The sequence below is a fragment of the Microtus ochrogaster genome, unplaced genomic scaffold, assembly GCF_000317375.1.
Source record: "Microtus ochrogaster isolate Prairie Vole_2 unplaced genomic scaffold, MicOch1.0 UNK2, whole genome shotgun sequence".
NCBI classification, from domain to species: domain Eukaryota; kingdom Metazoa; phylum Chordata; class Mammalia; order Rodentia; family Cricetidae; genus Microtus; species Microtus ochrogaster.
The window spans coordinates 7,062,212-7,080,185 of NW_004949100.1; the positions used below are offsets into that span (position 1 = coordinate 7,062,212).

Sequence of the window (17,974 nt, forward strand, 5' to 3'; positions counted from 1 at the left end):
TCTATTTCCCACTACACACTGGGGGGGGGGCAGGAGAGCAGGTGTCACACACACAGCCACACGTCTATTTCCCACTACACACTTGCACGCTTGACACACTTTCTTCAGCTACTGCGCTACTACACCCCATCCTTCAAGAACTGGAGAGGGATGTGGAAAAGTCACACGTATTTTCTCGTTAGCTCCCCCCTCCCCCCCCCGCTCACATTTCCATGCCAGCGTGTTTGGCTGTACCTCTCAGAGAGGCACCTTCCCACAAACACGGTGAGAAATGTGTCCCTGGGGGTGTGCGACATGGCAGTCAGTCTCACAAAGAAGAGGGCAGCGTGACAGGGCAAAGGTTCTGGCAGACTAGGTGTCGTCACCTAGAAACATTTTCTATTTAAAATGTCCCAACAACTTTTTTATTTTTTTAAATTCAGAACCCAAATGGCAATGGCCCAAACTGCATTGCCTTAGAGGGAAACACTACATTTGGCTGTAGGGCTTTTTGTTTGTATGGTTCGTTGTTGGTGTTATATTTCTTTTTATTTTTAGCTTTTGAGACAGAGTCTCATGTAGCACAGGCTAGCCTCAAACACCTGGATGCTCCTGCCTCTTCTGACCAAATGCTATGATTATGGGCAAGTACTACCACAGGCAGCTGCTGTGTAGGTTTTCACACCATTCGGATGAGGTTCAGGGCACCCATCTCTTTGCTAGTGTTCTCTCCACACAGGCTGCCCTTGCCTCCTGCCTGTTTGGGGAAGAAGTCAAAGTACATGAGCAACACCGTGAGATGAGAACCGAAGACATCACTAGTGAAAATCCTGGGATGATATTTTCAAAGGACAGCTCGGAGTGTGGAAAAGACAATCTCCCCCAGCTTCCAAACAGCTCAGAATGCACCACGTTGGACGAAGACATTCAGAGACTTACAACGGCACAAACAAGGCTGCAGACAGCAACAACGAAAACACACACACACACACACACACACACACACACACACACACGCCAGAGCCAGTATAGTCTTATGAGGAATACTGGCCCAATTTTAATGGAGGATTTAAGGGCAAATGGGTCCAGTCCTGTTTAGAGTCGGACACAAATCCCTAAACAGCATTTCAGTTTTAAGGTTGCAAGACAGCAACGTCTTTACAGCATTCGCAAGCAATATCCAATTTTACCTCTAGGTGGCAGCAACTCTCTTCCGTTCTTAACATGGCTGCCCGCCGCCTTTGTTTCCTCCCTCAAATGTAATTCCCTACTTCCTTGTCTTTCACAAGTAAATACTACGCGGTTTGGGGAAGATTACTGTAAATCACTTTCACTGAAGGATATCGGTCCATTCTTGAGACAAGCTACAGGGTTCTGCAAACGGCACGCAATAATTCTGGTCTAAAGTGACAAATACCAGTTGTGGTTTCTTTTCTCTCAAAGTAGTATTTCTCTTTCTTAACAGACTTTTGAGGAATGGTTAGAGGAATATGGGTAAAAAGATGAGACTGAAGAGATTTCTATTTTGCAAAAAAGAGTAATTTCATCCTATGGACGATTAAAGTCATTGCTGTTTTTACAGGATGTAAGTTGACAGGCCTGTTTATAAATGCTCTCCATAGTTTATAGCTCAGGAAATTAGCTCTAGTGTTCATACAATGATGGGGAAACAGAGGGTTGCCATTCTGGGGAAGCCGAAGTCAATGTTGTATTACTCCCTAGAAGTTCACTTTCTGCTTAAATGGGACACATACCATTGCTGGAACCCATATTTACAGACTGTATTGCACCAGACTCGGTCCTCAACATACCTAGAGGCGCAGGATTCTAAATTGTTTGAATTAAGAAAGGCCCAAGAGAGCTGCAATAAATGATAGCCTTGTCGGGGCCGTAATGGATGCTAGGCATCTGATGAATCAGTGCGGCGGTAGGAAAGAGATTGCTCTAGCATAAAGCTGGGATGGGACGGTGGCTAAAGATCTCGGTTTATGAACCACTTTTCTCCAAGGTGCTCTGAAGACATGTATGATCTCTTAAGGGCACTGCAAAGACAGCATTGCAATGGTTTGGGCCAGACATTCACTGACTGACATAAGGGAAGAACTAGAGCGCAGGAGTTAAAGGCCATTGTACACCAAGGTTATGAACACATGCCTTCTGCACCTCACAGGAGGCTCTACTGTTGTCTGCCTCTTTTGCTACCAACAAAATGTGTGTTGCCCATTTGGAAAAGGCATTCTTGAATACGGGATTCAAAGCCGGATGCCAGTGAGAAGGATTACAGGGATGAGGATGAAACACTCTGAGTGCAGAGAGAAAGGATCTGTATGTACTTTGCCTGAGCATCCTTGCGTTCTGGCTATTGAATAACAGAGAGCGACACTTGAGAAAGCAATTTACCTTAGCTATTGATGATAGAGTATCCTGGTACCATTGAAAAGATGAAAAACAGCAGACTCCAAGGAAAAGCATTCAAGTTAAAATCCCTAACTCCGAGAGCTTCTTTCCTTCATGGCCACTTCTAGTTTTGAACAGAAAGGGAAACCGAAGGTGCTACACTGTCAGGAGTCTTCTCCGTGGCTTGCCACTGACGTCATCTTTTCCTTTGGGGAAACAACAATTCTTTCCCTTCCCCTTCTCCTAGAATATAGAATAGTCTTAGTTCTGTCTCTTCTTTCCTTGGTCAAGGGCTGGATGCAACCAAGTGGGAAATCCATCACCCATAATGTGGCCTCCATTCTGGTGAGTTTGAGGGGCAATGTGAAGGATTTGCAGCTAGGCTCTCCAGGTCGGAACCACCACTGTAAGCCCTTCTGTGGACCTGAAATGCTTGCTGCTCCAATTCCCATGTTCCTGATCCGCTTCCCCTTTCACTTTGCCCTCTTTCTTGTGCCCCCCCCCCCCAGGTTCTCCTTTGCTACGGCAGCAAGATTCTCTTAGTTGTCATTACTTCTAATGGGAGATACCGATCTGATAAGGCGGGCTAAATGAGCGAAAACATAGCAAGAGATGCTGGCTGCCCCAGAACGGATAGTGGATTCCAGCAGAGTGGGCAGTGGATTCCAGCAGAGTGGGCAATGGATTCCAGCAGACTGGGCAGGGGATTCCAACAGACTGGAGAGTGGATTCTAGCAAAATGAGTTGTTTATTAGCTGTGAATTTATATAATGGTACCAATGATACTGAATTGTTATAAATATTTTGATAAACACATCATCTATTGCCATTTTAGGATATTAAAAGATACATATTATTAGGATGCTTCCTGTGCCAAGACACACAATAATTAGTTTTAAGGAAACAATTGAGGAACTCTATAAAGAAACCAGGGGTCAAATAAAGCCGCAACAATAGTGTGAAAATGCTTTTTTAAAAAGTGATTGATGATGACTTTGTCGTGCTTATATCCTCAAAGAACCCTGTGTTTGTAAAAAGATGCCATTTCAAAAAGGTTTCTAAGATGCAAATCAAGACAAAATGTCTAGCACACAGAACTCCCTGACTGCTAAGCCTTTTGAAATTATTATTGCAAGCACTATTCCCTGCATATTCATAGACACATTAAGGGTTTTGATTGGCTTCCTATTTTAGTTATTTTTCTCTCAAATACTTACACTGGGCATAGCGTTACTTTGCTAGTAATGGCAAATGTTTTATGCAAATATATCTGTTGAATATTATGATGAGGGAGTAAGTTTCTCAGTCAGGTGTCATGGTGCACACCTGTAATCCCTGGACTTCACAGGAGGAAGAGATCAATTTCAAGGCAGCCTTCGCTACATATGATCTAGGGTAGCCTGGGCTACCCGAGACCCTACCTCATACCTCCACTAAAAGTAATAAACATTGCTATTATATAACGCATATACACATACATATTTTCATGTAGGAACACGCTGCTTTCTGCATTGTACATATGAATAACTCCACCTGCTCAGGTTTCATTGTTCAGATGTTCTTTATTATAAAGTTTTTAACCTCTGAGCAAGTTTAAACGGGAAAAGATTCTGACAGAGGACAACAGTGTGATGTAATTTCAAATTCAGGAAGCAACGGCAGTTCAGGCAGCTTCTCCGCAGTGAGTTACGCTTATGTGAAGACTAAGCACTCATTGCTATATAAGATGTAGCTCCCAAATAACCATTATTGGAGAAGAGTCAATAATCATGAGAACTATACAAGCTGCTTTAGAGCACATAAATTACTGTCTTTCAGCTAGGCTCTAGCGAGTGTGAGACAGATGTATTGTCTTGATAGTGCTATGCCTACTAGTGCTTTACTGTGAGAGTCCTGTGCCTTGATGGTCCTCTACCTGGTGGTCCTATACATGGGAGTCCTGTACCTGGCAGTCCTATATGCTGAAGTCCTGCACCCTTATAGTCCTATACTTATACTGGCTACAGTGCCGACCAAATGACGTGAATCGACAGGATGGTGACCATTCCCTGATGCGTACTACATGTCTATACAGTAGGTCTACCATGTAATGTTTATGTATGCTTCCGAGCTGGAGGTTGATGAAAGCAAAATACTCATGTGTTTGTAATGGAAAAAAAAAAAAAAAAAAACCTCAGAATTGGTGACCTTCAGAGCTCAGCATGATCCTAGAGTCCCAATTCTCATATAATTAAGGAAATAACTAAAGAAAATGACCTCGCTTAATTTCTTTCCCACATCATCTTTATTGTGGCTAAGAGACCAAATCAGCTGACACAAACAGGAATGAGAACAAACCTATTTGCTTTTTTTATCATGAAGGTCTCTTGCTGAAATGTTAGGTGATAAGGAATTTAAGGAAATTAGACTGAAGTTGCTGTTGTTCCTTTTCTTCTTTTTTAAAAAATAAAGCCAGTTTTGAAGATAAACACAGAATTTAACTACTTGCAGTGGTCACCAAGCTAACTTTGAGGAGATGCCAAAGTTAGCAGAGAATAAACCAAGCCAGACATCCTGGTGCATGCCAGTAACTCCAGCATTAGGAGAGCTGCTGCAGGGGCTTGGGGGTTCAAGGCCAGAGAGTCTGAGGTCAGCTTGTGGTCAAAATAATTAAGTCAACATAAATAACTAGGCAAATAGAGATATATGATCCTGAATTGAAACTTTTTTGAGAATAGAGAGGTGCATTTGTGAGGGTTTAAGATGTAGTTTTGCATAGAGGCACCCCTTTTATTGGGAATTTTCCATAGAGGCACCCCTTTCATTGGGAATTTTCCATAGAGGTACCCCTTTTATTGGGAATTTTCCATAGAGGCACCCCTTTATTGGGAATTTTCCATAGAGGCACCCCTTTTATTGGGAATTTTCCATAGAGGCACCCCTTTTATTGGGAATCAGGGTTAAAGTACAAACAGGTTTGCCGCTGGCATCGCGATGGCCCACTTACAGGGGAAAGTTTTCTTCCAAGCCAAACTCAAAGGCCAATGCTTATTTACCAACACAACACCTATGGGTTGACAAAAAAAATTCACAAGTGGTTATGCGTTTATGGGACTGGATTGTAACACAATGGACTCTACACATAATGCCCTATGCTTTTGTTCTGTAAGTCAAGAAATCATGAAAAGAACTCAATCAATATTGCCCATCAGTATTGAAATATGAAAAAAAAAAAAAACCCAAAACGATGAGTCAAGACTTTAGCAGGACTGTTTGCTACTTGTCTGTCATGAGCAGCTATGGCTCTGTCATCCCTATTTCTGCTAGCCCTGACATCGCGCTAGTGGGAATTTCCTAGGCAAACCCTTCTGCCCAGTTGGCAAAGAATGGATACATAATGTTGAGGATTTCCCTCATTTTGAAGTTGCTAGACAACTGCCACGTGGTAGAAAGACTCCTGGACAGGTGAGTAGGGACTTGGGTCTATGCCTAGCTCTGCAATATCCCGTCCCTATAGTGGGCTCTCCCATTTCTTCATGGACAATGTGACCTGGTTCCCCTGAGCTGCAGATGCTTACAACTCAGAATCTGCCATCTGCAAATAGCCTGCCTCTCCTTAAATGGCTGGTCCTACTCCACATGCCTGAGTGGTTTCTCCTAGCAACAGCCTCAGTGTCTCCCTCTATTATGGGAAAAGCATTAAAGAAGAAAACTCGTCTTACTTTTATGGTCTAAAAGCACTGAGCTTCATCCCTCTCGGAGAATCCTCAAAGACAGTGGCCACATTCGCAGCTGTATGTGTGTAAATATTTAAGCTTAGTACAGCCCATCGCTGACAGTAAAACATTCGAGTGAGAACAGGAACTTCCTGCCCTCTGCAAAAACTCGAGACGTACACTTGTAGACAAATTCAAATGTTAAATGTGATGAGATCCAGAATGCCCACTTTGGCTGGAGACTGTTTAAATTAGGACTTGCCCGTGTCTATACAATGTCAGGCATACCGGTAAGAGAGAAATCATAATTGAGATGGTGACAGCGACACCCCATAGAGAAAACTACATCTGCTTTTGTGAGAACAATTTCTATTTTAATGGGAAGAAATGCTTCATTTTTCTATGGAAGCATAAAAACAACCATAAAGTCTCAGTGATGTGGCATCAAGCACCAAGGCAGGCAGTGACTCTTGGCACATGTGCCAGAGGCTCTCTTCACTGACTACCATTCCCAAATAACAACAAATGTGGAGGAAAAACACAGGGAGAGGAAACTTGAAAAGCGACAGATGAAGATACACAGAGACGGTCAAGCAGTTGAGCACTTAGCCCAACCCGACAGTAACTGCCGCTCTAACCCAGCTATGGGGTCTATTTGACATATAGCCCCACAGAACCCTCCTGGTCCTGTCCTAGGGCACACACGCACCCAAATCCAAAGATTCCAGATTTGGATTGTACCTTTGAAGACATAATGCTGGAAATCAGACTTGGAAATGGCCCCTCTCTTGTGAATTTGATAAAGCTTTCAGCAAAACTGTCTACAGTGAGTTAAAATCTAACTTCACATTCAATGTTTCCATTTGCCTGAAAGATCACAAAGTTTTTTTTCCTTCCTTGCATTACCTTTTCCAGGAAAGGAAATTAAATGTTCCAAAAGAAGATTCCTACAGTGAAAGGCAGCAGCAGAACAAGGTACCCTAAAACATAGCAGTTTGGCATAAGAATCCACGTGACACAGGCAGATGGAAAAATGCTGATACCTAAGAATCCATGTGACTCAAGAGAAATGAGAAGACGCAGATGCTGGCTGGAGAGACTGCTAAGAACCTTAGGAGCATTTGCTATTCTCCCAGAGGATTTGAGTCTGGATCCCGCTACCCATGTGGGTGTTTCCCTGTAGCCTAGAACTCTGGTTCCAAGGATCAGATAGTGTCTTCTGTTCTTTATAGGTATCTACACACACACACACGTGCGTGCGTGGGTGCACGCACAGAAACACACACTCCAAAGTGAGTTTTAGAAAGCAGATACAAGAAAATCTCAGTGTGCTCCCCATCTGCCCAGAAGAACTAGATTCATTTCTGAAGGCGTAAGTCACAAACAATGCCACAGCAGTTTGGAATTATGATTAATAGGGTGGTATTTATTTAAAGGGGAAAAAACTTACAGATCACAGTCAGCCCTCTGCGCAACCAGGAAGGAAGTCTAGTCGGAGGAGCAGGAAGTGAAGAGAGAGAGGAGAGGAAGTGGCCACTTTTTTAAAGGGAGAGAGACCACGCCCCAATGGGCTGGTATCATAGGCTGGAGGAGCGGAAGGACCTCCCGCAACACATTTCTACGAGGAGAGACAACTTCTGTTAATCCAGGGCTGACAATGTTGGAACCTACCTAAGCCCTTCCCCTTGACCTAGAGCCCCCCACATACCTACCATCCCATAACTTGCCATCCCTAGAAGCTCCAAGTCTTCTCTCTTTGTCTCATGACCTCTCCAAAAACAAAACAAACAAACAAACAAAACCCCCTCTGGTAAGATGCTATTGGTGCCACAGAAGCCTACGTTTCAACATCCACTCATTCAGAGGCCCCTATTTGGGACTATTCCCCTATGAATGTGTGGCGGATGTGTTCAGGAACCTGTCTTTGCTTTTCTCGTGATAGCCTCTCTGCTGTCAGCTAAGATAACAGGGTCTCAGCCTGTAAACCCAAGGGATAGTAAAAGGAAAATGGGTTTGTCTTCACCCTCTAACAGGGGCACTAGAGAGACACAGAGCAGAGGTCCAATGTGTGATACTGATAAACTCACACACCTGCAGTCCAAGGGCTTAACGTTCCCCAAACCAAGAACCACTCCACACTGTGGGGGCTGTGAGGAGGAGGTTGGAGCCTGCATCCAGACGGGTCTCCTTTCCTCAGTTGGTTCTTTATTAGATTAATTATATAATGACCAGAGCTTCTTTACTGTATCCTTCCATTCTTGTAAGAAGGGCTTCCTGCCATTCCCGAATCCCTGAGAGTGAACACACAGCTCAGACGCTGCTGCATCCTAACACCTGCCACTGAACCCAGAAGCTCCCAGGAAGCTCTGGGGCCCTCCATGGCTGTATTCACAGTGCTATGGCATTTTCTTCTGGTTCGGGCAGATGCTGTTCCATTCCAAAAGACATTTTTGCCCACGTATTTCTTCACCTCCAGAGTACTGTTACCATGAAAGTGGCCAGTAGATGCTTCCTTGTGCTAGCATTGTGCAGAGGAAAAAGCTACTTAAAAAAATTAAGCTCACTTTACCCAATAGCAGACATTGGCTCAGGAGCTGTGGGTCATGGCCATTGACTTTTAGAACCTACTGCAGGGAGCTAGATCTAATTCCACAGAGGAAGTTCAAGCCTTTCCATCATTGATGGATTTTAATTGCCTATTTGATGACCAGCTTTAACTGATTGGAGCATTTGCTAACCCATCGCACACATTCACAGTTCTCAACTCCTATGTGCACCATTTGAGGCTCTAACGGAAGCCAGCGACAAGCGAGTGATGAACTTGACATCGGATTCTACAAATGATCCCCAACTTCTATTCTGAGGAGAGCAAATATCTCCTGCCCCTTCTCACCACTGCTAGACGAGTAGTTAAACTCTCTGACTTTTTCATAGTCAATATTTCACAACCAAGTTTCAACCATTCATCACTTCACGAGGAGGAGATGCTGGGTGATTCATGGCTTCCTCCTTGCAGCTGATTTATCCACACACCAGAGTCACAGTGTTTACCTAAGGAAGATTCAAGGCAGTATAGATCATAGACATGTTAGCTAGCACCCGGCCAAACAAGTTTATGCAGGGGATCTATCAGTACTCCTGTTAGAATCAATTTAGAAATGTCTTCATCTTCTTCGGTGTCGGGTTTCATCGATAAAGGACGCGGTTGCTCATCTCTCTGTTTTTCCTACTAACAATCTGTCTTTACTCCAGGGTTTTCTGCTCTGGGATCGATTCTCTTCCTTTGTTTTTGCAGCACTGAGAATCAAATCGAGAATGTGTGAGTGTGGGCTGTAGCCTCAGGTTTTGGAACTGACTGTAGGCATTGTCCCTCCTATATATTTCCCCCCAGTAGCGCGCCTCTCCAGGTGCTCGTCAATAAAGGTGATAAGTGAGTCCGATGAACACAGCACCGTGAATACATGTCCACAGAGTATCGTCAACATTGCATTACCGAATCCCAGCTTAGCACGCATGTCTGTGAGCCTGACTATGATACCAGCATAAAGGCCCAGGAAGCAGTTGGGAAAGTATCAGGACTTAAGAGCTCTCTCTCTCTCTCTCTCTCTCTCTCTCTCTCTCTCTCTCTCTCTCTCTCTCTCTCTCTTTCTCTCTCTGTCACACACACACACCCCTCCCCTAGAAGACAGCCCTCTGAGGATAGAAACCATGCTTTATTTATCTTTCTAATCTAGTGCTTGTAACAGTGCCTGGGACATAAATAAATGTTGTTAAATAAACATGAGTTGAATTTTCCCAGGGCTAGTAGTAAAATCCCTTTTGGTTATTTTCATGGATTACTCATTTAGAGATAAAAGTCTTTTAAACTTACCAACCAACTGACATGCTACAAATTCTGTAGGAACAAATTACCTTTACCTCTTGTGGAGAAAGGAAAAGGGAGAGGGAAAAAATATATTATTTATTCAGTGTTTCCCATTCAGCCCTCTAGAGCAAAGGGGCAGAAACCGAACCTCAGGGCTGACAGTATTCCCTAGGATCTTTGGCTCATGTTGCTCGCTGGAGTATCTCATGTTCCCTCTTTGTGGAGTAAAGTTTCTTCGGTATAATGTGCCTTCAACTAAGAAGGAGTGCAAACTCTATAAACTCCAAACTGGACTCTAGCTTCTTCCTTGCTTTTCATTCTGTATCTCCTGGCTTTGCTAGTCTCTCACCATTCAAAGTCTGACAGGGGAGAGCATGCTTTAATGCCTGAGAGTGGCTATCAAGGACGCCCAGCCTTTGGGCAGCCAAATAAAAGGCTTCCTCCTCTGGGCTCCGTTTCCCTCTCTGCAAAAAGGCAGAGCATAAGATTTCACAAGAGCACCAGGCTATTGTGAGGGCTAATTAGACTTAATGGAGGAAGACTGATCAGGTGGTATTCAAAGTGCCGTTTGTATTCCTCAAATATAATATTGGTTTAAATTAATTAAATTAATATGGAAGTGGAATCTTCAGCACTCATCTTCCCAAATTACAAAAAAATAAAACCCCAGATTTTCTGATCAAAATCCGGTCCTAAGCATAATCTAAAAAAGTAAGACAGAGATCTATGAATTATGAGCCATTTTTGAGGTAACATAGTACACGGCTCAAGTCCTTCAGTTTTCTTTATTTCTTTTATCTTCTTTTCCATGATGCGTTATGAACTGGGAGGCTAATTTTGCGCAGTAACGTAAAGAAGCAGAATTTGAACCAATATTGATCTATTCTTTTGGTTTCACATAAAACATTTTTGAAGTCCTTCAAGTTGTCTTGTCAAAGAATCATTTATCAAATGTGGTTGAAAGAACTTCAGGGCATTTCTGGGCAGTTCCACTTAGCACTGTGTTTAAGAAGTTGTCAGTTAAAGACCTTTGTATTGCTCCCCCCACCCAAAACAGTGAATAGATATTTAAGGTTAAGGCTGAAGGGGAGGGAGGGCTTCTAAATATTAATACATTTTATTTATTAATTTTATAATAATTTCAATTAAGTTAAAATTTTTTCATTAGTAGCTGAAGGTGACACCTAAAAGACAGGTGGGTTAAATAAGACACACTTTGAAAAGGAAGCACTATTTTCAAAGATGAGATGGGTGATCTTGGGAAGCTGGGTACATCTGTTAGGTGAAAGATGCTACCCAGAGCGTTGCTGGCGAATGAACAGTTTTAACTAAAAGGAACCCTGTCAGTGTTTTCTTGATGGTTTATTACAGGCTAGTCTGGAGATCCACGGGACACTGCTTCCCTAAACCAAACAAAACGTCTGCAGCAATAGAAGATAACAGATATTCCCAACTTGACTTGCGTACTCACCAAGCAAACTTCTGGTTATTCATTCGGTTTCCCCGGACCCTGGAAACTGGGGATGGATGGACCCTGTCAATAGATAAAAGGAAGTCAGGGATTGAGAAAACATAACTTTGACCACACAGGGGAAGGCAGAAAGAATCTGCTCCATCAATAAACAAATGAAGTTCTTTTGTTCTCTCTTGTGAACTTGACCATCTCTTAGTAAACAAATGCAATTAAATTCCTCTGCTTCCAACCCAAAGGCTTCTTTCTTTATCTCTCCCAAGATAGCAAGGCCTCTGTGTCAACTGTAAAGGTCCCGAGTGCAGTACCACTGGTTTCAATGAACAGATGTACTCCTTCAGCAGAAGACACCGTTACTGAAGATGTAATCCTGGCCTGGGGGTAAGAGTGAGTAAAATAGCATGGAGGCCATGATACCTGCCCTCATAGAGCCCTCTTAAGTCTGTTGCCATAGAAACTGCACAAAGAGACAGTTAAATGACCACACTTTCAGTCAATTTCTAAATGTTAAAGTCAAGAAGACAGCAGGACCTCATCCACGTGGCCAGAAACGGGCTGAGTGTAAACAGCGCAGGATGGAGGGGTGAATGGTCATTTGCAGGAGACAGGCTTTCTAAAATTGATGTGCTCTAGCTGAGTTGAGGAAGGAGTGATTTCAGAACTATAGCAGGTAAAAGGAGTAAATATAAAGTTTTCCAAGCTTCCTAGGTTGGCGTCACGCAGGGTTTGAATTTAAAGGTGCTGCTGGTATCCTCCAACTGGGGCCGGTGGCTGGACACCCTCCGCTTTGAGAGTTAACCAACTAGTTGGCCAAGGAAGCAGTTTGGCTACTTCAGCTGCCGAGCAGCTCACTTCTTGCTTTGGACTGCTTGCCTAGGAGTCCTGATCTAGCCATTCTTAGTTCAAATCATCATCACTCTTCACACATTGCTTTGATTCACGGAAAGGGAGGAAAGGAGAGGAAGAGAGAATCAAGGAAGGATGATGGGAGGAAACAAACTTATCTTAATTAGTTCTAAGGCTCTGTTAAAACCAGCAGCCCAAGGTCCATTCGCACCCCAGCCCCTCACTGCTACTCAGTGAAAAAAATCACATCAAAACAGATAGGGCAGGCAGGCCAGCCATTTTGGGGGTGGAGGCGGGAGCGCCATCTTTCCGGAACCTGAGTTGGGTGGCACTTTGCGGTTGATTTCCTCTACCGCCCCTTATTAGCATTCTTTTTTCTCACAGCCTTCTCAGTGGTGGCTGCAGCCGAGTTGCTCAGCACAGATTTTCCGCTCTGCATGGGGGAGGGGGCGATAATTATGCAGAAAGATGGAAGGAGGCCAGGCAGCCCCTCTGCTGAACTGCCTCATTCAAGCGCAACCCCACTTCCTGCTGTTCGGCAGCTACAAGGATCACCTGTTGGTCTTGGCATCTGTCCAAGCTGGGGCCTGGCGGAAATGACAGTGTCAGCCAGAAATGAAAGCCAGCTCATATTCCAGCACCTCAAAGATACATACTTATCTCTCTCATAGATGCTTATACATATCAGACACACACACACACACACACACACACACACACACACACACACTTACATAAAAGGAAACAAAACTCATTTCCCCCTGCCTTCTTCAAACAGAATCCTCAAGATGAACATTTGAGTCAAAAAAAATTTACTCCCTAGATGATCAGATAAGGCCACGGACCAAAGGGAAGCTGCAGGAGACCACCAGGAACTCAACCCGGCTCCTTTCTGAGGCACTGGTCCTCAGAGTTAAGTACATTTCCAGAAGTCGTTTGTTCCAAGGATTCCCTCTCTACAACACGCCAAGTCCTTTAAACCCTTAACCCCTTTACCGCGCCCTGCTTAAGCATAACCGTACCGGGATTTGTGTCTTCCACATGATCAACTCTAGCCGCTGCGATAGCAGCTGAAGTTGAAGGATCACAGTGTCTTGTCGCCGCCCATTTCACACCCCAAGGGCACACAGACGAGGGGCGCTGGGCTTCATCATTCCCTAATCACAAAACATTCTAGACACTGGTGTCTTTGAGAGAAAAAAAATCGGTGAGCCTAGGTGAAAAAAAAAATTCTCAATACATGGTTCCCATCATGGTTTATTAAATTTAGGGGGAAAATCCAAAAACAACAACAACAACAAAAAAACTTCTGATAATCTGCACGAGCAAATAACAGGAACAGTACTTAAACTCAACCTAGGAGTTGAGAAATATTTTCTTCCTCTGAGGGTACTTACTTCCCCCCGAAACGCAGACAACAATTACATGCCAGCTATCATTTAAATTTTTATTTCTTCAAAAGGACATGCCGCGTTCCGGGGTGTTCCAGTTTTAAATGGCAGCGCCTCTGCCGGCTACCAGCCTCTTTCCACTTATAGCAGCCAGGCAGGTAGCAGAGGCAAACACCCAGTAGTATAAACTCCTGTCTAATCTGCATGTCATGCATTATTCATGACCCTCTGATTTCTGCACCTGCATCGCGGCAGGAAGCTTGCTGGGAACATTCATTATTCTTCGCGCAGCCTCATGCAGGCTCCATTACTCCTGAGCCACTTTGTTCGGTAACTAAGGGTTCCGGGCCTTGGTGCTAACTGCTGGATGTGAGGAGAAAAGGACGCACCAGGCTGAAGCAAAGGATGATCTTGATGTTGTGTAACATCGCGGATCTGACAAGGTTCTCTACAGAGACTGATTGCTAGGTGGGCTATTGCGGCTCATGCAGGGTGATTTACACCGCGCGCGGAAGACACGGAAGTCGCACCACCGAGGCCCTGTGCACCAATTGTTCTATTTATACATACTGACTCACCTGGGACAGCAGCCTGTTTATAATTTCACTTTTTTTTTTAAAAAAAAAAATTCCTGCTACGCTTGAAACTTTTTATTTATTTATTTATTTATTTATTTATTTATTTATTTATTTATTAAGGATTTCTGCCTCCTCCCCGCCACCGCCTCCCATTTCCCTCCCCCTCCCCCGATCAAGTCCCTCTCCCTCATCAGCTTGAAGAGCAATCAGGGTTCCCTGACCTGTGGGAAGTCCAAGGACCGCCCACCTCCATCCAGGTTTAGTAAGTTGAGCATCCAAACTGCCTAGGCTCCCCCAAAGCCAGTATGTGCAGTAGGATCAAAAACCCATTGCCATTGTTCTTGAGTTCTCAGTAGTCCTCATTGTCTGCTATGTAAGTCCAGTTTTACCCCATGCTTTTTCAGACCCAGGCTAGCTGGTCTTGGTGAATTCCCGAAAGATCATCCCAAACTTTTTGATACCTTACCATAAAGACGACTCTTCTTTGGGTGCACGTACTGAGCCTGCTTCCCATATCCTGTGTGATAATGACTATTGGAGTTAAGAGACTACAACAGTCTGCTTTTGAGTGTCTCCAGGGAGTTACGCCAATGACTGGCAGGAAGATGTGGGATGTGAAGTCTGGGTTCCGGACACACATTCTGAACCACTGAGGAGTTTCTGGAGTGCCACGCTATTCCACCCACCTACTAGGCATAGGAGAGCTTTGGCAACTTGTGGCAGCAAGTAGAACAGAGACCAAGCCAGGCAGGGTGCAAACTGTATAACCAGCTTCCACGGGGTTAGACCACAGCGCTGCAAGCTAATCACAGGGCCATCTAAGGCAAGTCACAGCATCGATCTGTATCTCAGTATCCTCAGCTATGGAAGGGACATGGTACCAATATGGAAACCACACGCAGGACCACAGTCTGGAGAGTGTAAGGGGGCTGAAATAGTCCCACTGTCCAATCACATCACAGCCACCCTAGGGTCACATGGCCCTATGATACTGGTGTCAGCAAACACTGTGTTGTCATTGGCATCAACATATATCTCAAAGAACCATGTACAGTGCGCAGCATCCGACAGCAATGCGCACTGACCGTCACACTGTTACAGTTACTTTAGAGGAGACTACCCCTGCTTGTGCTGTAAAACAAACCCAAAATCAACATGCTCTCATCAGTACTGCGGATTGAAACCAGGACCTGTACATGATAGCCACATACTCTACCACTGAGATGTATACCCAGCTCCACTCTGACACACGTCACCATGCATCCGACATCTCCTTCACCAGGTCCCCTGGCGCAGATATCCATATCATCCCTGTTTTCAGATCTGGGGGTTGAGTTGCAATCTTCAAATCCCAGTGTCTGAATTTGTCCATCTGCACTTGGCCACTTTCTTGACTCAGTGATGGGGACCATCTTCTAAACTTTTCTCTTTCTCCCATGCCCAGTTTGCCAGCCTGAACCACTAGTGTCTCTGGGGCCTCCTTCCTATGTTCTCCTCTCTCCCTTGTGGATGCTTATTCTGTTATTAGTTGAACATGTTTCCATCATGGCTACGATCACCATCTCACCACCTACACTGTGACTGGATCAGGTAGGTCTATGGGTTACACTCCACCAATCTGGCTCTCTTTTACCATGCCATTCTGCCCAATCACACTTCCAAGGAGGTGTCCATGTGGCAGGAAACCCAAGCACAAAAGTGGGCAATTGCCCTAGACTCTATAAGCCTTTCTTTCTGAAGACTCCCCTGGTGCAGAAGTCTTAGATCACATTAGTATGCCACGCTTTCTTCTGGCTAACTTATGTTTTGTTATATGAATTCCATCCAGTCCACAAATGCTCTCAAAAAGGGATACCTACCCTAGCCACCCCAGCCACATCCAGGCCTCGATCAGACAGGGTTTCTCAATCCCACTCTTTTCCTGAGGGGACAGAAGGAAGGGGTCACCTCAAGAAATGGCAGCGTGACTAACAAGGCTGCCCTATGAAAGAGAACTTGCTTCCTACTGACAAAACAGGATAAACTCTACACACCGAGGAAATCTGAAAACGAAACACCACAAAACAAAATCCAACCAACCAACCAAGTAAATGAATGCACTGACTGTCCGGTTCATGTGCCCTGTATCAGAGACACTCTTCCTATTGAGAATGTCAGAATAAACTACTTCACAGACCAAAAACATTTTCTGATAGGCTGCTACCCTATGTGTGTGATTAGATATTTGATAACTCTTAAAAACGATGACATACTTATGCTTGCTATTCCATTTATTTATTTTTTCTATTATGTATCTGGCCATACTTTCATCTACAAACTAAGCAAATGGTACAAAAGTCCTTTTAATAATTCATTTTACTGCTTTGTTGAGGACTTAGAAATAATTCTATGGTTATTATTAAATACCAACATGTTCTTATGCAAAACATATGAAATGATTTAGAATTGGATTTGCTTTAATTCTTACAGTCACAGCACTGGGAACAAATTCTCACGAGCATTCAGGCTAGTCCAGATGTTATTCTAATAGATGCACTACACCGGGGCAAATAATGAGAATGCAAATCATCAGATAAAGTGGATCCTTTTTATTCTTAGCAAAAAAATTATATCTATGATTAGATGACCCCCAGAAATACCATATACCAAAGGGTAATGAGAGATCTCAGCGGTAGGGATTTCACGAATAGGTGTGAACCCCTGGTTTGTAGTTTCACACCACTAAGCAGAACCAAAAATTTTACATACAAGCACATATGTATACATATTTATGTATACATACAATGCTTTTCTAGTTAGTATACGAAACAGATTATTTCATTATGACACTGTCATCCATACATATGTTGTCATTGCACCAACATATATTTTTAAATGTTCCTTTTAGGACATTTTTGACATCCTTTCCTATGCAAGTATATTATTACTTTTAGAGGCGTGGGGTGAACTGAATCACCACATGAAACTAATGTTATAATCATTGTTTTCCATGTTTACTGTAATACTTTTTCAGATGCTACAGACACTTATGTGGGTTATGGTAAACGGTGCAGAAAGTAGAGCCTGGGAGATGGACAAGTCAGTCAAGGTCCTGACACAAAAGCATGGGCCCCTAAGTTCACATCCCCAGAAATCCAATAAGATTTGGGTGTGGCAGCACGCTCAAGGGACCTCAGTAGTGAAAGGCAGAGATGGGTAGACCCTAGCCACAGTTAAGTCCATGGTCTTCAGGTTCAGTGAAAGAGTTTGTCTCAAAAAGTCAGATGAAGAATGAGAGAAAAGCAAATCTGAAATTGAACTCTAACCTCCACATACACACTCAGATGTGATAAGCACCTGTAAACACACGACAGGCCACATGCACGTAACACAACAAGAAGAAATACAGCATATTGAAAGGAACGATGGCGTTCATTTCTGCTGCATATTGACAGAGGCTGCAGATCTCACAGGAGAACATTTGGCATTTCATTTCAAGAAATCTATTCATCCTAATGTCGTCCCTCACTACCTCTCTTGCCCTCACCGACGTGGTTACACTGAGTGTTTTTCCTCACACCCCTGGCGTTGTGTGTAGTTGATGTGTGCTCCTCAGAGGTTACCCACAACATGTTCCTAGTTCTCACACGATGGGGTACCCTCCAGATGCTGAATGAAGGGCACATGTTGATGCACACTTAATTTATATTGTCTGTCTCTCCAACTCCACATGAATGCTTCAAGAAGGCATTCCTCTCTTTGTTCACAATTGT

General features: G+C 43.8%; 1 protein-coding gene across 4 annotated transcripts in view; it reads right to left on the reverse strand.

Moving 5' to 3' along the window:
* Positions 1-17,974, reverse strand: part of Klf12 (Kruppel like factor 12) — a 376,554-nt gene that overhangs the window by 61,268 nt on the left and 297,312 nt on the right. For all 4 annotated transcript variants that reach the window (XM_026788334.1, XM_005365358.2, XM_026788336.1 and 1 more), the window contains one exon: positions 11,408-11,470. In XM_026788334.1, the coding sequence (XP_026644135.1) occupies positions 11,408-11,470 (63 nt within the window). The remainder of the gene's footprint in view (positions 1-11,407; positions 11,471-17,974) is intronic.